This window comes from Manacus candei, unplaced genomic scaffold (assembly GCF_025592945.1).
Source record: "Manacus candei isolate 608988 ecotype Guabito, Panama unplaced genomic scaffold, ASM2559294v1 h1tg000142l, whole genome shotgun sequence".
In the NCBI taxonomy this organism is placed as follows: Eukaryota; Metazoa; Chordata; class Aves; order Passeriformes; family Pipridae; genus Manacus; species Manacus candei.
In genome coordinates this window covers 1,054,115-1,073,809 of record NW_026138190.1, presented here as the reverse complement: position 1 = coordinate 1,073,809, position 19,695 = coordinate 1,054,115, and the positions used below count along the sequence as shown (strand labels likewise).

The following is a 19,695-nucleotide window of genomic DNA, read 5'->3' as shown; positions in this document are numbered from 1 at the left end:
GCAACATTGGAGCAGTTTGGGGGGACACAATGGAAGGGAGAGATTGAGCCATTGGAGAGTGTCCAAAGGAGGGCAAGGAAGGTGGGGAAGGGCCTTGGGGGGAAGGCGTGTGAGGACACTGAGGGCACTTGGTGTGTTCAGCTGGAGAAGAGGAGACTGAGGGGAGACCTCAGTGCAGGTCCAACTTCCTGGGGAGGGGCAGAGGAGGGGCAGGCCCTGAGCTCTGCTCTGGGGGGACCAGGGACAGGACTGAGGGAATGGCCTGAAGTTGTGTCAAGGCAGGGTCAGATTGGATCTCAGAAAAAGATTCTTCCCCCAGAGGGTGGTTGGGCACTGACCAGGCTCGCCAGGGCAGTGGGCACAGCACCAAGGCTGACAGAGCTCAAGAAGTGTTTGCATGATCCTCTCAGGATCATGGTGTGACCCTTGGGGATGGTCCTGTGCAGGGCTAAGGGTTGGACTGGATGATCCTTGTGGGTCCCTTCCAACTTAGTACATTCTGTCATTCTGTGATTACCAACCCTGTGTTCAGCACAAATCCAAAACACAGCCCTGCACCAGCCACGGGGAAGAAATTTAACTGTACTCCCCCTGAAACCAGCACAGCCTTTAGGGGCTCTCCCAGAAACATCCCACAGTCCATTTGCCACCTGGAACCAGCGACTCTGAGTTCCTGCTTCCCCATCCCCAGGGATGGTCTCCTTGTCTGCTCATTCCTCCACAGTCTCTTTTCAGTGATGGCATCTTAACCAGACAAGTCATGGGTATAATTTACTTCCAAGTCTTCATTTCCTTTGTGGTTAATTAGACAGATCTCAGAAGTGCATTCAAAGTGAATATATTGTATTAAAGAAACAATGAGAAAACATTTCCTTTTTTATGTCCCGTTTACTTTTTTCCTGTTTTAACATTAATATCAACAATCCCCAGTCAATATTGATCCTGGGCAATTCTTAATTCAGTCTGAATAGATACCAAAATCAACACCCTTTATGTCTGACAATCCATCAGACTTTGTCCCTATCCCCACCCCACCATTCCCTCATCAAAGCCCTGGTACTCAAAGCAGCCTTGGGCAAATCTGAGCTCCCTCCACTCAAGGCTGGACCTGCAGGTTTCAGCTCCTTGGCACCAACTCCCACCTGCTTGGCTTGGAGAAAGAGCTGCCCGAGACACAGAGGGATGTTCATTTATTGCCAGAAAACAAAAACAGAGGAAGGCACAGCTCAATAAAAAACAAAAGACCTTCCCCTGTTGTATATTAAGTCCACATTTCCTCCACTGAAGTCCACTTTGCACAGTAGATAGTCTTAGACCAATGGCAAACACCTTCTGTGTCAAGCACAGATGCCAATATCCCCACAAACACTCCCTGCTCTGGATTCTGTCCATATTTGCCCTTTGCCCACAGTGAGTCAGTCACACACTGAAGTCACAAGTTCCTTCGATTGAGAGATGGAGGAAAAGAGAAAGTGAATGAATTTCTGTGTTGTGCAGAGCTAAATCTGCACTCATCCCAATATTCTGGGCTTACAGGACCTTTATCAAACACCTTCTGCAGCATCTGTTCACTGGGCAAACATGTGTGTGGATGGCCAGGCCCAAGGAGTGGTGGGCAATGGAGTTCCATCCAGGGGTGTTCCCAGGGCTCAGCACTGGGCTCAGGGCACTTCAATCTCTTTCTCAATGATCTGCACAAGGGCATCGAGTGCAGCCTCAGGCAGTTCCCAGGGCACACCAAGCTGGGGGGAGTGTTGATGTGCTGGAGGGCAGGAAGGCTCTGCAGAGGGATCTGGACAGGCTGGATCCATGGGCCCAGGCCACTTGGAGGAGGTTCAACAAGGCCAAGTGCCGGGTCCTGCCCTGGGCTCACAACCACCCCAAAGCCCTGACCATGCCCTGCAACTGCTCCCCACTGTTATAGGTAAAATGAAACTTAGGCTGAAATATAGCAGCAAAAATTTATTAAAGATTTATATAAATTGCAAATAAGCAAAACAGCGCGCTGGGCTGCCGGGGAGACCCCTGCTCCACACACGGCCAGCAAAGCAGTGGGCAAAACCAGTATATTTTATACTATTGTCAATTCCCTTCCCATAGTCACTTGTTATCCTTCTATTGGATCTGAGTTTGCAAGCCTGGTTCTGGTTGGTTCTTTTGCAAGCTCGCTTTTAGTTGCAGGGTTCTTCCCTTTCCATAATTTTAGGTAATTTTTTCTCCTTGAGGCCTACTGTGTGAGTCTCTTCCAGATGTCCATCTTGGATCCTTTTTATCGTCTTCGTTCTTGACCCTTTGATCCTTGTCCTTCCCTTCGTTACTTTAAGCGTACACTTTTAGACAATATACAAAAGACATTCAGTAAGCCATAACAACTTGTTTTGTCAGCTTAGAAACTGCAGCTGCAGGACTATCAGCCTATAGTACTGACAGATTAATTGCCCATTCTGTAATTTACAGTCCACCGGCCTTAACAGAACCTTGATTACAATTATATATATATAAATATAACATGCAACACTATTAAAAGAGTAAATTACTACAACTATTACTACTACTAATTTGATGAGTAAATTGTGTTACAACTACTGATCTATTACACACTTGTCCTTCCTGCAGATCAGAGTCACCTGAAGCCTCCAGGTCCCCCACGGTGGCAGAGACCCCCCAGGCAGCAAAGCCCTTTAGCTCCTCTAGGTCTGGAGGTTCTTTGCAGCAGCTTTGTAGCAGAGCTGCCAGATGGGCCATCAAAGGGGATGCTCAGCTGGCTCTGAAACCTTTGTGATCCTTGTCAGCCTTGGCTCCAGTAGAATGATGGAAGAGTTTTGGTAGGAAGGGACCTTTGGAGTTCTTCTATTCCAACTCCCCTGTAATGAGCAAGGCCCTGTTCATTTCCATCAGGTTGCTCAGAGCCCTGTTCAACCTGACCTTGAATGTTTCCACAGATGAGGCATCACCTCTCTGGGCAACCTATGTCAGTGTTTCACCACCCTCAGGGTAAAAACTTCTTGGTTATGTCTAATTCAAATCTGCCCTCGTTCAGTTTAAAACCATCACAGCTCTGTCTAGGCCGTACAAAAAGTCCGTCCCCATCTTTCTTAGAAGCCCCTGTGGTGGTGCATCCTCCCCCCATTCTCCTCAGGCCTGGTCGATGATCTCAGGAGCTCCTGACAAGCCTTGACCAAACCAGCTGAGCAATGAAGAGCCCTGGACTGGACCAGGGCTGTGGGGAAGTGTCCCTGGACTGGACCAGGTGCTCCTGGATGATACAGGTGGGAACAATCTGGAGTGGAACATTTTGGGAACACAGGATAATCAGTCATCCCATGAAAGCCTTGGAATACTCCCTGCCTGAATCACAGCCCAAATGGAACAGTTTGGATACAATTTCCCAATAGTTTGGAAACTCCAGTCATTCCTGACCCCAGGATGGCAATTCAGCAGATCACTAAAGCCAGTCCCCTTGGGAGCCCACACCCAGCGGGGCTGAGGGAGGCCCTGGCAGCTCCCCAGCCCCTCCCTCTCAGTGGGACACCTCTGGCAGCCTCTCCCAGCTCGGGAACCCTCCAGTTTGCAACACTCCAAAGAGCGGCGCTGATGCCCAGGACAATTCTGATCCCCCTCCACAAACACTCCTCCAGCTGGGACCCTTGTCTGGTGGGAAACACAAAGGGATTTGGGGGAGTGTTTCCCTGACAACAGGAGAATTTGGGAGAGGGACCTTTCCACAGCCAGCTCTTGATGTGTGCACACATCTCTGCCTGGGTGTGGGTGTGAATTGACTGTGGTGGGAATGTTGTTCTTGTGAATCTATAATTCAGTCAGTGTTAAAATTGTGGCAAATGCTATTGAATCACTTGATAACAGTTTAACAGGTCAATAATTAAATGCTAATAATTACTTTTGCCCCCTTATTTTTGGGTTCAAATTCTTTGCATCCTGACCCTCTTGCATCTAAAGGCTCTGTGTAAATCATTCCTTTTCATCAAAAAATATTTTTTCCGTGTTGTCCATTTTAAAATCTTCCTCCTTAGCTAAACTACAAAACAACTCTAATTAGTTGTTTATGTCTTGAAGACATGAAGACAATTAATGGAAGAGAAAGAAATTGTTTTTCCGTTTTTTAATGAGCCCCACGGTGTGTTTAGAGATGAGTCCATCATCCTCACATATTGAGAGAAGACTGAAGAAGCTGCTGAAGAAGTCAGAAGCCAAACTGCAAGTGCCTTGAAGCATTGCTGGGCCCCACTGAGGGCAGGCACTGCCAAAGCCTCCCCAGGGACTCCTTGGAGCAGCTCCTTGGAGGCCAGGAGTGCAGGCAGACAAAGGCTCTGGGCAGGCCCCTGCAATGCTGAGCAAAGCCTGCCTTGGTTTTGTGGAGCACAAAGGCCAAGGGCTGAGCCCCAGGCCCTGGCCCAGCAGATCCTGTCCCTCCCGGCTGGCTCAGGGCTGTTTGGGGGGCACTGGGATGGGAGGGGGAGGAACAACAAAGGCCCAAAACTGGGCAACCCCTGCCAGGCTGCTGAGGGAGGGGCGAGGCAGAACCCAAGGGCAGAACCTGCCAGGAAAGTTGCTTGTGGTGGCCTGAGTGGCAGAGGCAGCTGCCAGAGGCAAGGGGACAAAGGCCTGGGTGCCTTTGGGCCTTGCAGCCCTGCCAGAGCCCTTGGCCATCTCTCCTGCAGGCTGTCCTGCCCTGGCCCTGCTGCTGCTCTGGCCTTGCAGGCTGCACACACCCCTCCTGCTTTCCCACCCCCTCCCAGCAGCATTTCTAGACCCTCCCTGATGGCTCTGCACCAGCTCTGACTGTTCCCTGAAAAACAAATCCATGGGCTGATCCTGACTCTCTCTGGGTGACCTTTTGCAGCACAAGGGTCCCAATTGAGTGACATTTATTTTTCCTTGCCTTCAGTCCCAGCCTTCCATGCTATTCTTTGTGGAGATCTCATTCTATTTCCAATACAGAGAAAAGTTCCATCCTGTCAGGTCTCCTCTAGACCCTCTCCAGTTCTTCCTCATTCCTCCAGAATGGGGAACCTCACAGACAGACAGACCAGTCCAGATGTGGTGACACCAGGGCTGAGTCTGGGGGGTGACAGCTCCTTTGTCTGGGTGCCCACACTCCCCCCAAGGCAGCCCCATGTGCAGTTGGCCTTAAATCAAGGGGCCATTCTGATTCTTTGAAACGTCATTGAATCAAGTGACCCTGTGACACTGCAGGGCCTCCTGGAACCAAAGGAATGCAGGGACACTGTGGAATCTCATGGAACCAAGGGACCATTGTGACATGGGGGGTCTCTTTGGAACAAAAGGAACCCTGAGACATCTCAGACCCTCCTGGAACCAAGGGCCCACTGTGCCTGCCCAGAACTCCATGGAATCAAGCAGAGCCGCTGCCTCCCCCCCGCCGCCGCACGGACCGGAGTCGCCGGCTCTGCCCCGCTTGGACACCTCTGGGGTCAGCGTGTTCTTGGGCAGCACAACTGATCTCAGACCAGAGAGTTTCCCACATTTTGCTTTGCCCCCTCTTTCCTGTGGTTTTGGTTTTGTTCTTTGTTCATTCAGGGGGAAAAGGGGGAAGGGAGGCACATGTTGATCCCTGTTTTTATCTGTTTACAAAAGGGAGTTGGGGCAGGGGGGGAGAGAAGAGGCAATTTCTCTCTCTGCTGATGCTTTGAACTGTTCTGTTGGTATTGCTGTTTTTGCTGCTATATTTCTTGTCAGTAAATTGCTATTTTTTCACTTATACTATCCTTGTATTTTATCTCCCTGTACTGGTGGGGAATAAAAGAGGAGTGAATTCATTTTATTGGAGTAGTTGCCCCAATATGTGTCTTTAAACCAGGATAGGTTGCTCAAGGTCTCCTGAAATTTGGCATCATCCACAAAGGACTTGAAAATACATTTAGTCCCATTGTACAGAGAGATAATAAAGATGTTCAATAGTGGTGTTCAAGGGCTGGTCACTGAGGGATTTCACCAGGAAGTTGCTGCCAAGAGGACTTTGTACCATGGATTTTATTTGACACTCTTCATTTAGCCAACTTCCCACCCACCACATCTTCCACTTCTTCAGTCCATCTCTCGCCAGTCTGGCCATAAGGAGACCACAGGAGACCATGTCAAAGGCCTTGCTGAAGTCTGGGCACAAAACATCCCCTTCTTTTCCCTCCCACAGGGGTTCTGCAATCCCTGCCTTGTCCTTCCCATGCCTGGCAATGGCTGCAGGAGGACTTGCCCTCTCCCCTTCCCTGCTGAGCCTGAGCAGTCTGGAACTCTGCCAACCCTCCTTGCTGCCCTGTTTGCAGACTGGTTCCATGTCTGCCTTTGCCAAGGCCCCAGGAAGCTCTGGGCTGGCTCTGGCCTTTCCAAGGGTTTGGGAGAGGTCTCCCAGTGACACTGCCCAGCCTTCCCAATATCCCTGACACCAAAACCTTTTCCATAGCCCACACTTCCAGAGGAGTGCCCAGGACACAACACAGGTTGTCCTGGTGGTTCTGGAGAATGAGAAGGGATTTCTTCCTCAGGGCCAACCCCTCCAATTGGATTTGAGTGCAGCTGAAAGGTTTCCTCAGCATTTTGCCCAGTGCCTCCCTGCCCTGAAGGTTTGTGACCATCAGGCTGGAGCTGAGGGGGTTGGGCAGGTGCCTGAGGAGGGGGTAGAACAAGGGCTGTGTCCAACTGTGCCAGGAGGGCTGTGCTGGGCAAGGATGAGGAGACTGCAGAAAACAGTGGCACTGGGGAGGGGAGAGGAGCAGCTGGAGAGACCTTGTGCCTGCCCACGCTGGGCAGGAGCTGCCCCAGGATGGCAGCTCTGAAGCACTCCCAGGATGTCCCTGGGAACAGGAGGGGAAGACTGGATCTGAAAATGGAACCTGGAAAGCAGAGAGCAGGAGTGTCATGGTGACACTGCAGGAGAGTTGCAGCCCTGGAGCAAGGTGACAGAAGAAATGACCCAGTCCATGCAGTGGCCTCAGAAGATCCCAGAGCATCCTGGAGATGCTGGAAGGGAGCCCAGCTCTGCTTCACAAGTTCCCAGGGCCTGTCCCTGCCTGTGCTCCAAGGCCTTCCACCCCCCAGGACTGTGCTCAGAGAGCACTCAGGCCTTACAGCGAGAAAGAGGCTCAGGAGGACAGTGTGGAAGTGGCAAGAGAGCAGCTCTGCAAAGACCAAGCACTGCTGCTCCCTGGCAGTGCTGCTGGGCTGGGATTATTGTCCCCTTCCCGTTTGCAAATACACCCTGTCCTGCAGTGTGCTGTCCTTTAGGAACATCTGAGAAGAAGGGTCTTGGACAAAGAAGGCACTGCAGGGTCCTTTATTTTGTTTAAATACTCATAGAAAACAATACATCATTTTTACATCCCTGGGTCAAATTCAATGGATAGACATGAAATTAGAAGGCAGATGCATAATAACATATCATTGCAGAGAAAATTATTGCAAGAAGAACCCGATGACCTCCATGAAAAATGTGGGCAGGAAGGCTGGGCCATTAAGGAGTCCCATTCTGAATGCTACACACCAAAAAACAGGCACTTTACTGCTCCTGAAAAGCATCCAGTCATCATTTTCCTGAGGGCATCCTTGAGCTCCTGGTTCCTCAGGCTGTAGATGAAGGGGTTCAGTGCTGGAGGTACCACCGAGTACAGAACTGACAGGGCCAGATCCAGGGATGGGGAGGAGATGGAGGGGGGGTGGAGGTTGGCAAATGCTGCAGTGCTGACAAAGAAGGAGAGCACGGTCAGGTGAGGGAGGCACGTGGAAAAGGCTTTGTGCCGTCCCTGCTGAGAGGGGATCCTCAGCACAGCCCTGAAGATCTGCACATAGGAGAAAACAATGAAAATGAAACAACGAAGTGCTAAGCAGCCACTAACCCCAATGAGCCCAATTTCCCTGAGGTATCCTGAGTGTGAGCAGGAGAGCTTGAGGATGTGTGGGAGTTCACAGAAGAACTGGCCCAGGGCATTGCCCTGGCACAGGGGCAGGGAAAATGTACTGGCTGTGTGCAGCAGAGCATTGAGAAAGCCAGTGGCCCAGGCAGCTGCTGCCATGTGGGCACAAGCTCTGCTGCCCAGGAGGGTCCCGTAGTGCAGGGGTTTGCAGATGGCAACGTAGCGGTCGTAGCACATGATGGTGAGGAGGAAATACTCTGATGAGATGAAGAACAGAAAGAAAAAGAGCTGTGCAGCACATCCCATGTAGGAGATGGTTGTGGTGTTCTGGAGGGAATTGTGCATGGCTTTGGGGACAGTGGTGCAGATGCAGCCCAGGTCTGTGAGGGAGAGGTTGAGCAGGAAGAAGCCCATGGGGGTGTGCAGGTGGTGGTCACAGGCTACGGCGCTGAGGATGAGGCCGTTGGCCAGGAGGGCAGCCAGGGAGATGGCCAGGAAGAGCCAGAAGTGCAGGAGCTGCAGCTCCCGCCTGTCTGCCAATGCCAGGAGGAGGAACTGGGTGAGGAAGCTGCTGTTGGACATTTCTTCTTCCTCAGAGTATTTTGATCTGTTGAGGAGGAAAAGTCACTGCTGAGTTAGACCAGGCTTCTGCAGCCAAACATTACCCGTCTCAGCCACCCCACTCTCAGGCTCTCTCTCCTCTCTCAGACCTCCCTGCAGCTCCCTCCCCTGAGCTCTGTCTTTTGCTGCCTGAGGGGACCATTGGAAGCAGGAACTCTGTGATGGGCTCCCAAGGACGCCTTCTTGCTCTGCTGGAGAGTGAACTTGGAATGCAGGGTGATCTCAAATTAAATGTACTCGTGATACATCAAAGAGCTTCTCAGCTTTGCTGTTTGCAATTTGCCCAAATGAAGGAGTGAGCTGAGGGAATTCTTTGGATTTGTTCACCCACTTGCACCTGCCACACTTAGGAGTGGCTGTGGAGGTTTGAAATCCCTGACATTTCTATTGCACTGCAGGCCAAGTCTTGTGGGTTCTGAGGGGCACAGGGACAGTCCCTCAGGGCAGAGAGAAGAGCTGCTCTGCCCATCAGTCCTGGGCTCAGCTGCCCTGTGCTGGCAGCTTGGAGCTGCAGGAGCATCACACTCAACTGTTCCCCTCCAGAGAAACTGCCCAGAGATCCAGGAATCCATGTCCAAAGAACAGACTGACACACTCCTCACCTTTTCATCTCTCCCCTCCCAGAGTGAGACACAAAATGCTCCTTGCAGCTGCCCAGGGCATTTCCATGGATTTAGCACTGAGGAGTTTTCTCCATGGGGATCCTGTGCAGCTCAGAGATCCTATGGCAGAGCTGTGCCCTTCTGGAGGGCACCTGCAGCCCTGCAGGACACCCAGGCAAACAGCTGAATCCCCTGAAGGTGCCTGGAGGGCACTTGGGCACTTGGCTCCCACAGACACATCCCCACAGCAGCACCCAAAGGGTTTGTGTCTGCACAGGAATCTGCCACCCCCCAAACGCCACACTGGCTCAGAAACCCCAATGGTGAGAACAGGGACAGCCCAGGCAGCAGGGATGGCAGTGAAATGCCACAGTGCTGCTGCCAAGGGAGGAGGGACACACAGAGACAGCTGGAAATCAGGGCCCTGTCCTTGCCTGGGCTCTGGCTGCTGCAGGGCAATGCACAGCCCAGCCCCCGTGGGCCTGAGGGCACAGGCTCTGCTTAGGCTGGGAAAGGAGCCCAGGCAGGAGCTGCTCAGGGAAGGGGTCTGTGCCACAGGGACAGCAGGGAGGGGCCCCCATCCCCCTGGCCAGCCCTTGTGGCAGCAGCTCCCTCTCCCTGCCTGCCTGTCTCTGGGTGAGGAGCTGTTCCTGCCAGCAGCCCCTGCCTGTGCCCAGCTCAGCTCCCTGCCAGTGCTGCCAGAGCCATCCCCAGCCCAGTGCCCAGGGGCAGCTCTGCCTGGGCAGGGGCTGCAGAGCAGATCCCAGACCCCTGCGGTGGCTGGGAAGGGGGAGGTGTTCTGGGGGGATGTGCTTCCTGAGAAGGGCCCCTGGAAATGGAGGAGGTGGAGCTGAAGCTGTGAGGAGCCCTGAGCCTGCAGCTGAAGGGCCCTGCCCTGCCCTGCCCTGAGGGGTCACTCCTTCCACCCACCCCTTCTCCCTGCAGGGCCGTGGCAGCTCCTTGGCCGGGCTGAGAGCTGACCCTGGCAGGCAGCAGAGTCCCTGCCCAGCACACAGAGCCCTGGGGGCAGGACCCTGCTCTGCCCCACAGCCCTGGGCACCCCTGGCTGCACCCCCACCTTCCCACCCCACAGCCAGCCCTGGCACAGGGAACCTTCTGGCCCTGGGCCTCTGATGGGGCAGCAGCAAGTCCTGCTCTGCAGCAGCTTCTCCTGCTGCACCCCAGCAAATCCAGCAGAGCCATCCTGACAGCTCCTGCCACTGCTGCCATTTGGCAGCTGGCAGAGGCACTTGCAGGAACTCCCCTGCACTGCTCTGCAGCCACAGCCTGACCCTGGCAAAGGGCTGGCAAGGTTCCTGCCCTGAGCAGCTCTGCCCTGTCCTCCCAGCCCAGGATCCCTTGAACCTCCTGCTCCCTTCTCCTCTCTGCCCTTGCTGCCTGCAGCTCCTACCCTGCTCTGCCATGTGGCCACTTCCCCTGCACTGCAGCAACTGGGAGAGTCCTGCTGAGAGATCCTGGAAGCTGTGGGATGTGCCAGCTTTAGGAGATGCCTCCAGGAAGGCAAGTTGAACTTTCCTACAGCCAGAGAATTCTTCCTTCAAATCCTGGGAAGGTTTCTCCTGTGGTGAGAGCTCAGTCACCTCCCAGCCCAGGCTGCCTCTCATCTCTCTGCCTTCTCTCCTGTGCCCTGGGTGCTGCAGGCAGTGCCCTCAGCCCTGCTGGTCTGTGCAGAGGAGCTGCTCCTGGGCAGTGCTGTCTCTTTGAAGCTCTTCTTGCTTGCCAGGAGCTCCCTGTGTGCCAGGAGCCCGGCCCAGCTCAGCAGCACAGCAACAGCCCCAGGCATTTCATGACCCTCAGGGGAGTTTGATGTTGTTTACATGAGACTCAGTCCCTGAGAGGAAGTTCAAACAACTTTTCAAGAAGTCAAAGTGAGATTGAAACACTGAAGTTTCTTGTAGTGCTAATGAGTCTCACTGAAGGACACAACTGAGAACATGTCCCCAGGTTCCAGTTAGAGCAGAAATCTGCAGACAGTGATGACAAGGATGGACAAGCAAGGAAAAGGTGGCTCTGATGCTGAAGAAACCTTGACTTGTTTCCTTGATCCAACTGGCCAAGCTCTGAGTCCCAGCCCCTGGGAAGGCAGATCCTGTCCCTGCCTCATTCCTCAGGGCTCTTCCTGGGGCACTGGGATGTGGGATGTGCAATGCCAAGGGCAGGCCCATGGGGTGGCACCTGCCAGGCTGCTGAGCAGGGACAAAGTAGCCATGAGGCCCCAGGGCTGCAAGGGGCACTCCCCTCCTCCTGGCCTCAGGGGCACAGACAGCAGCCATGGCCAAAGGCCTGCAGAAGGTGGCTCTGGCAGGGCCTTTCAGCTTCTCCCCCTCCCTGTCTCCTCTCCAGCCCAGGCTGTCCTACGGTGTCCATGCCCTGCCCCTTTCCCTGCAGGCTGTCGTCATCCCCCCGGCTGCCCCACCTGGCTGGCACCTTCCTGCACTGACATCTCTGCGTCCTCCCTGGCTCTTCCTGCACACACAAAGCCTTGGCCTCATCCACACTCCTCCTGGCTGATGTGTTGCAGCGTTTTCCATGGAGTGAAATTCCTTTTTCCTCATGTCCACTCAGGACCTCCCCAGCTGCACTTGGCATTAATTCTTTCTTTCTCATGCTCTTTTCTGCTCTGACAAAAGGATCCACCATCTCTAAATCCTCCCTTCAAGCCCTCTCAGGGCTGTCCTGTGCTGTCCTCAGTCTCCAGACCAGTGAGGCCACAGCTCCTTAGCCCCTCTCTAGTGCTCATGTGCTTGAGACATTTCAAGTCCATCTTGGGAGATCTCTGGGCACTCACAGATGTTTTTGCAGATGAAAATGTCATGCTCATAGTCTAAGGAAATCCCAGGGATACTTTTTACCAAGGCCTGTAGTAGCAGAACAGGGGGCAGTGGCTTTGAAGTGAAAGAGTAGAATTTTATATTGGATAATATGAGGAAAGATTTAACAATCAGGGTGTAGCAGTACGTTCGGATACATGTCCGGAATAAAGACAAGTGCCAAAAAATACTCAAGCACACAAAATATCTTTTATTACAGTGAGAATAATAATAATAGTAATAAACTTAGCAAGAGGAATTAAAAACTAAAAAGAAAAAAAAAGGATACAAAATAACTATCTTATCGGGTGGCATTAAAACAAATACTACGAACAGCATTTAATACAGTATTAACTAGTGAAAAAGGGATACCAAAAAAGGATCTTAACACAATATTATGGATAACACGATATTGGTTAGTAAAAAGGGAAACTAAAGGAAAAAATACTATAAACATAAAAGGGGAATTAAAGGAACACTAAAAGGATATTAAAAAGTTTGTTCTCTCAGTTGCTTCCTATCAATAAACTGTGCTTACCCACACAGACAGGCCAGGGCTGTCAGGATCTGCAGCAGCTGGTCGGTGCCCGTGCTTAGCGGGCGTCCCCGCGGAGCAACACAGTCTCGGTGGTAGGATGAGGATCGCTCAACTCAGCAGCTCCGACACCCCATTTTTATCAGTTCCACATTACACCACGTAGGGCCAGTACCCAGTATAAGGTGATGCCTGAGTAGCAGCCAAACACCGCCTGATCATTACCTCATGGCAACAGTCTGTGCATGCCCTGCTGTAGGGCAAGGGGCGAGCGACCCCTGCCCACAGAATCTTCCTCCCATCATCATCTTCCTCACCCCTTTGTATGACCTCTACCATTGTGTTTCAAGGGTAGATGTATCTATCTTGCAATATGTAGCAAAACCAAGGAAGAACTCAGCTCTGATAATAGGGGATATCAGGCTGACTTGCTAAAAAGCACAATGGACCTTACAATTAGCTTGTGCCATGAAGTTACATTGTGCCATACTCTAGCTGGTTTCACATCCTAATATGACTTCGTTCTCACGCCTCTATGCTCCATTGATCATCTAATTCAAAAATATCCCCCTTACACAGGGTGGCAAGAACTGGAAGAGGTTTCCAGAGAAGTGGATGTCCCATCCCTGCATTTGTCCAAGGTCAGGGAGTGTGAGTAACCTGAATTAATGAAAGATGTCACTGTGCATGTGCAGAGACTTGGACCAGATGACCTTTTAGTTCCTTTCCAAACCAAATAATTCTGTGATTCTTTTGAGTCTGAAGTCCCAAACTCCTTCTCCAAAGAATTTTCATGTTGAGGACATGAAATGCCATGTTTTTGGAGAAACCCTTCTAAGCTCAAAAGGTAACAAATTAATTCCGAGGAAGTTCCAAGGTATCTGTAGGAAACTGTAACCAAGTGGGTGAATGGCAGAACCTCTCAGGGTGACCTTGCAGCTGAGGATGGGGGATTCGGCCTCGGGCTCTGAGACTCATGATGGGCAGCCAGAAAGGGGATTTGGGGAGTGGGCAAGACTTGTCCTGGGATGTCTTGGAAAGAACCAAAGCAAGGGCAGGATCCCAGTGGTTTCTGGAAGAACAAGCACGAGAAAACAGAGAGCAAAGAGGCTGAAAAAGCTGGTCATGTTAAACAGGAGGCTGGTCAAGACACTTCCCAGGCCATGCCCTGACACTGATCCCCACAGCCTGTCCTGTTTTCCTAATAACTCCATTGCCAAGAAGTTTCTGTGGGGAGGGACCTCTCTGCTCCTGGCACAGATTGTGGCCCAAGTTCCAGTCACTGCAGCAGGAGCCACAACTAGTCAGGTCTTGTGTTCTTTGGGGGCCAGACTCTGCCCAGACTGGGGTGTGTGTGTGTTGGAAGCACAAAAGAGTGAAGCAAATGCAAAGCTAAACACCCAATGTAGGTTGACTTTGTCCCTAAGTGGGGGATGAGAATTGGACCCAACATGTGCAGGGACAGAGGGAGGGGTTTGTCCCCCTGGCCCTGCCCAGAAGGGACACCTTTCAGGAAGGGTTGTGGCCTTGGCTGTGCTGAGGGTTGCCCCGGGCAATGCAGCTTGGGATTGCAGTGGCACTGTCAGGGCTCTGCAGAGATCCTGGCAGTTCCTGCATTTGTCCCCAGCAATGCCAGAGACCTGCAGGGGTTGCAGTCAATCCCTTGTGCTCTTTGGGACCCCGCCTGGCTCTGCTGAATGTCAGCAGGCCTGGAGTTCCCAGACTGTTCCTGCATCCAGGGTCGGGCCTGCAGTGATGTTTGTGCAGCATTCAATTGGTGCAGTGGCAGGATGGCCATGGATCCATTCCTGCACAAACACAATGGGGCTCCATCCCAGGCAGGGAGAGAATGGGCCCACAAATGTTGGAAGGATAAGAAGCAGGGAGTTTTGGCACTGTGGAACCCCATGGAACCAAAGGAACCCTGGGAAATGGTAGAACTTCATGGAATCAAGGGGACATTGTGACCCTGCAGCACCTCATGGAACCAAAGGGAGTCTGGGAGGTGGCAGGGCCTGATGGAAACAAAGGAACCTCCTGGGAACAAAGGGACCCTGGACACTGCCAAAAGTCAGGGAGACAAGGGAACCCCATTCCACTGTGGAATCTCCTGGAATCCAGGGGCCATTGGAATACACTGGGGCCTCCTGGAACCAAAGGGAACATGGGACACTGCGGAACCTCATGGAATCAAAAGGACCCCGGGACTTTGTGGAACATCAGGGAATCAAAGGGCCAGTGTGAGATCCCAGAACCTTTTGGAGCCAAAAAGAACCAATGGGACATTGCAGAATCTCATGGAATCAAGGGACCATTGTGACACTGGGGATAACGACGGAATTAGTGGACCATTGTCACATTGCAGGACCTTCTGGAACCAAAGAACTCTGGGAAACAGTGCAACCTCATGGAATCAAACAGCCATTTTACCTCTGCAGGGCCTTACAAAGCCCAAGGAAGCCTTGCACACTGTGGAACCTCCTGGAATCAAGGGACCACCGTGATCTTGCAGGGCCTCATGGAACCAAAGGAACCCTGAGATTCTGCAGAACCTCACGGAATCAGGGGACCATTGTGACACTGCAGGGCCTCATGGAATCAAAGGTCCATTGTGACAGTCTAGGGCCTCAGGGAAGCTAAGGAATCCCAGGACACTGTGGATCCTTATGGAATGATTGGACATTTGTGACTCTGTACAATCTCATGCAACTGAGGGGCTGTCTTTCCTTAAAGACAAAAATTGGGGTGGGAACTCCAGTGAAATGATTCCCTCCCTTTTTATTTCTTACCAATACAGAGAGATAAAACTCTTAAAATTAAGAGTTTACTAACAAGGAAATAGCAGCAACCACAAAGACACACAGGGAACAGCTGACCCACAAGGAGGGGAATTCTTTGCCCACCTGGCACCCCTGGAATAAAGGGGGAAAATGGTGAAGGGTCCTGCCTGATAACCACCCCCCTCTGGCCCAGTAAGCCAAAGAAACTCTGGGAAATGGGGGCACAAGCAGAAGCACGTTCCTGGGCTCAGGGTCACTCTGGGGCTCTCCCCGGCCGTGGTGCTGAGCGAGCTCAGCGCTCGGGGCGGCAGCAGCAGGGCCCCGGGGCAGGACGGCGCCGTGGGGACTCTCCAGGCACCACCCCCGGGGTCCAGGGAGGAGAAAAAGTTCCTTTTGCTGTCTGGCATTTTCTGTTTTTCTTCCCCTCCCTGCCCAGCCCCAGCTTGGGGCAGGCATTCCTTCTTAAAGAGACAGTCCCTGCAAAACAGTGTTGGAAAAATGGCCTAAAATTCTAAAACTCCTGAAACCATGACATTTTCCACCTCTGTTTCTATTCCCTTTTTCATCATGCAGTGTCCCAGGGATCCTTTGGTTCCATGAGGCCCTGCAGTGTCACAATGGCCCCTTGATTCCTTTGTGCCACTGGAGACACCCCATAATCCAGCACAGCCTGTGGTGCTGCCTGGTCATGGCCAGACAAGTGATGTCTGTCTGGAAAGAGGCACAGCTTTAATACTTTCACATTTAAATAATATTTAAGCACATTTTCATTACTGGGTCATTGGAGTACTTTTAAGAAATGGCAAAGTTTTCCCACCATGGCAGAACAAGAATTTCCTGGAAGTGTACTGATGGCAGGAGAAGAAATACTGATCTGCCCCTCTACCTGTATTACCACTATTCCGTCTATAACTCCATCTCCCTCTCCCTTCAGGTGTTTCCACCTCTCCTGTTTAAATAGTCATATGTAAGGACATCTCTTCAGCAGACTTGCTGGATGTGTGTCCTTCCTGTTGCTCCCTGGTTTCCTCCTGCAGTTGCTCTCTGGTCATTCAGTGCTTCTCAATTCACTGGTTTCATGCTTTGAGCTTCAGGGAGCTGCTCAATCTTTCAGAAGATTAAATAGCACATTAGTCAACATCTTAATTGTGTTTATATCTATCAGAGAACAACCTTTTCTTATGTTTGTGTCTAAAACTCTTCCTGTATGGAAATGCCTTGTGAATTGGTGACACGTCAGATGCCGTCAGGACATCTCACAGAGCTGAGGGAAGAGTTTTGATGTTTATTAACATGTATCATCTTTACATTTTTTCTATATTGGCCATGAATAGAAACTTTCTCGGGCTCTAAATCTCACCAGTTCCTGGCTGCACAAAGAACACAAACCTGAGGAGTTGGGGTTCCCACTCCAGTGGCACTTGGAGCTTCCTCCGTACCCAGAGCACAGAGCTCCCTTGTCCCACAGAGTCCTTGGAAATGGAGGGATTAAGGACACAGGACAGGCTGTGGGGACCAGTTGCAGGGCATGGTCAGGGCTTTGGGGTGGTTGTGAGCCCAGGGCAGGACCCGGCACTTGGCCTTGTTGAACCTCCTCCAAGTGGCCTGGGCCCATGGATCCAGCCTGTCCAGATCCCTCTGCAGAGCCTTCCTGCCCTCCAGCACATCAACACTCCCCCCAGCTTGGTGTGCCCTGGGAACTGCCTGAGGCTGCACTCGATGCCCTTGTGCAGATCACTGAGAAAGAGATTGAAGTGCCCTGAGCCCAGTGCTGAGCCCTGGGAACACCCCTGCATGGAACTCCATTGCCCACCACTCCTTGGGCCTGGCCATCCACACACATGTTTGCCCAGTGAACAGATGCTGCAGAAGGTGTTTGATAAAGGTCCTGTAAGCTCAGAATATTGGGATGAGTGCAGATTTAGCTCTGCACAACACAGAACTTCATTCACTTTCTCTTTTCCTCCCTCTGTGGATGGAGGGAACTTGTGACTTCAGTGTGTGACTCACTGTGTGCAAAGGGCAAATATGGACAGAATCCACATTGACTGGTTGTCTCTGTAGCTCTACATCTCCCCCTGAGGTGGCAGAGCACACAAACTGCCCATCCCTGTGTCCCTTTCTCCACTGGTTGTTCTTTGTTTTGGCCCAGAAACCTCCTGAGGTCCCTTCCAGGATGAGTCCCAGTGCACTGCCCTGCACCGTGGGCCTTCCCCTCCTGATCCAGCATCTGTGGGGCAGCAGGGCTGGGTCAGTGCAGGGACAGGGCTGGCTCTGACAGGGGCCATGAAGCCACTGCCAGGAGGTGACAGCAAGGACAGTTTGCAAAGAACAAATTTAGATCTGGTGACTTTGTTGGAATCAAGGGGGTCATTGTGACACCAGAGAAAGTCAGGGAATCAATGAGCTGTTGTGACACTTCAGGGTCTCATGGAACCAAAGGAACCCTGGGACAGTTTGGAACCTCATGGAGTCAAGGGCCTGTTGAAACCCTGAGATGCTCATGGAACCAGAGGAATTCTGGGAGAGTGTGGAACTTCATGGAATCAAAGGGTCATTGTGACAATGGAGGGCCTCCTGGATCTGAAGGAAACCTGGGAGACTGCAGAATCTCCTGGAACCAAGTGGTCAGTGTGACACAGGGGACCTCCCGGAAGCAAAGAAACCCTGGGACATTTTGGAACTTCCTGGAATCAATGGGCCATTGTGACACTGGGGAACCTGATGGAATTGTGTGGCCATTGTGACATTGCAGGGCCTCATGGAATAAAAGGAAACCTTGGACACTGGAAAACCACATGGGATCGAGGGGTGCTTGTGACCCTGCAGGACCTGATGGAACCAAGGGGTGCCTGGGACACTGAGGAAACTCATGGAACCAAGTGGCCTTTGTGACCCTGCAGAATTGCACGGAATCAACAACCCATTGTGACACTGCAGGGCTTCATGGAGCCAAAGGAATCCTTGGACACTGTGGAACCTCATAGAAACAAAGGCCATTGTGACACTGAAGAACCTCATGGAATCAAAGGGACCATTGTGACACTCCTGGGCCTTGTGGATCCAAAGGAATCTTGGGATGCTGTGGAACCTCATGGAATCAAGGGGCCATTTTGACACCGTGGAACCTCATGGAATCAACAGTCCATTGTGACTCTGCAGGGCCCAGGGAAGCAAAGGAATCCTGGGACACTCTGGAATCTGACAGAATCAAGGGACCATTGTGACCCTGCGGAGTCTCGTGGAGATGAAGAAGCCCTGGGAGACTGGAACCTCGTGGAATCAAGGGACCATTGTGACAGTGCAGGTCCTCATGGAACCAAGGGAAAATAGGGACACTGAAAACTCATGGCATCAAGGGGCCATTTGGACATGCAGGGCTTCCTAGAACCAAAGAAAGCCTGGGACGTTTGGGATGGTCCTGGAATCGAGGGGCCATCAGGACACTGCAGAACCTCCTGAAAGCAGAGGAACCCTGAGACTGTGCAGAACCTGAGGGCAGAAAGGAGCCCTCGTGACACTGCAAAACCTCATGGAATCAAGGGGCCACTGCTTCACATCTGGGTCTCAGGGAACCAAAGGAAACCTGGGACACTGGGGAAACTCATGGAAGCAGGGAGACCCTGGGACACTGTGGAGCCTCCCGGAATCAAGGGGCCATGGGGACACTGCAGGACCTTGTGGGGCCAAAGGAACCCTGGGCTGCTGCAGAACCTCACGGAGGTGGGAAGCTGCTGTGTGGGGCCCCCACGACGAGTGGCTGAGGCTGCTGAAGGAGAAGCCAATTTGCAGAAGTGGAAGCCTTGGGCAACGCCACTGAGCCCCCTTGCCACAGTCAGTTACCATGGAAACCTCACACATTCCCATTGCTTGGGTCGGTTACCATGGCAACCACCATACAGTTGTGTTGCTAAAGTCAGTTACCATGGCAACCAGTATACATTCCTGTTGCTACAGTCAGTTACCATGGCAACCATCATACAGTCTCTTTTCTATGGTCAGTTACCATGGCAACCATTATACACTCCCACTGCTATGGTCGGTAACCATGGCAACCAGCTCATATTCTTATTTCTATGGTTGGTTACCATGGTAACCATCATACATTCCCATTGCTTTGGTCAGTTACCATGGCAACCATAATACATTCTCATTGCAACAGTTGGTTACCATGGCAACCCTCATAAAACCCCATTGCTATGGTCAGTTACCATGGCAACCAGCCCACATTCCCACTGCAATGGTCAGTTACCACGGCAATGATCACACATTCCCATTGCTATTGTTGGTTATCATGGCAACCATCATCCATTCCCGTTGCTACAGTCAGTTACCATGGCAACCATCATACAGTTGTGTTGCTACAGTCAGTTACCATGGCAACCATCATACCTCCCACTGCTACGGAGAGTTACCATGGCAACCATCATAAATTCCCCT

At 51.9% G+C, this 19,695-nt stretch overlaps 2 protein-coding genes across 2 annotated transcripts in view; one reads left to right on the top strand and one right to left on the bottom strand.

Moving 5' to 3' along the window:
- Positions 1 to 19,695, top strand: part of LOC127462881 (serine/threonine-protein kinase pim-1-like) — a 194,383-nt gene that overhangs the window by 71,246 nt on the left and 103,442 nt on the right. The window lies entirely within an intron of this gene.
- On the bottom strand, positions 7,509 to 8,468 carry LOC127462878 (olfactory receptor 14J1-like). The gene has a single exon (XM_051771811.1). It carries the CDS (start codon positions 8,466 to 8,468, stop codon positions 7,509 to 7,511), a length of 960 nt encoding a protein of 319 aa, XP_051627771.1.

What these genes read in the sequence shown, in the direction of transcription:
- LOC127462878 (XM_051771811.1), bottom strand. Translation starts at nt 8,468, where the DNA reads ATGTCCAACAGCAGCTTCCTCACCCAGTTCCTCCTCCTGGCATTGGCA.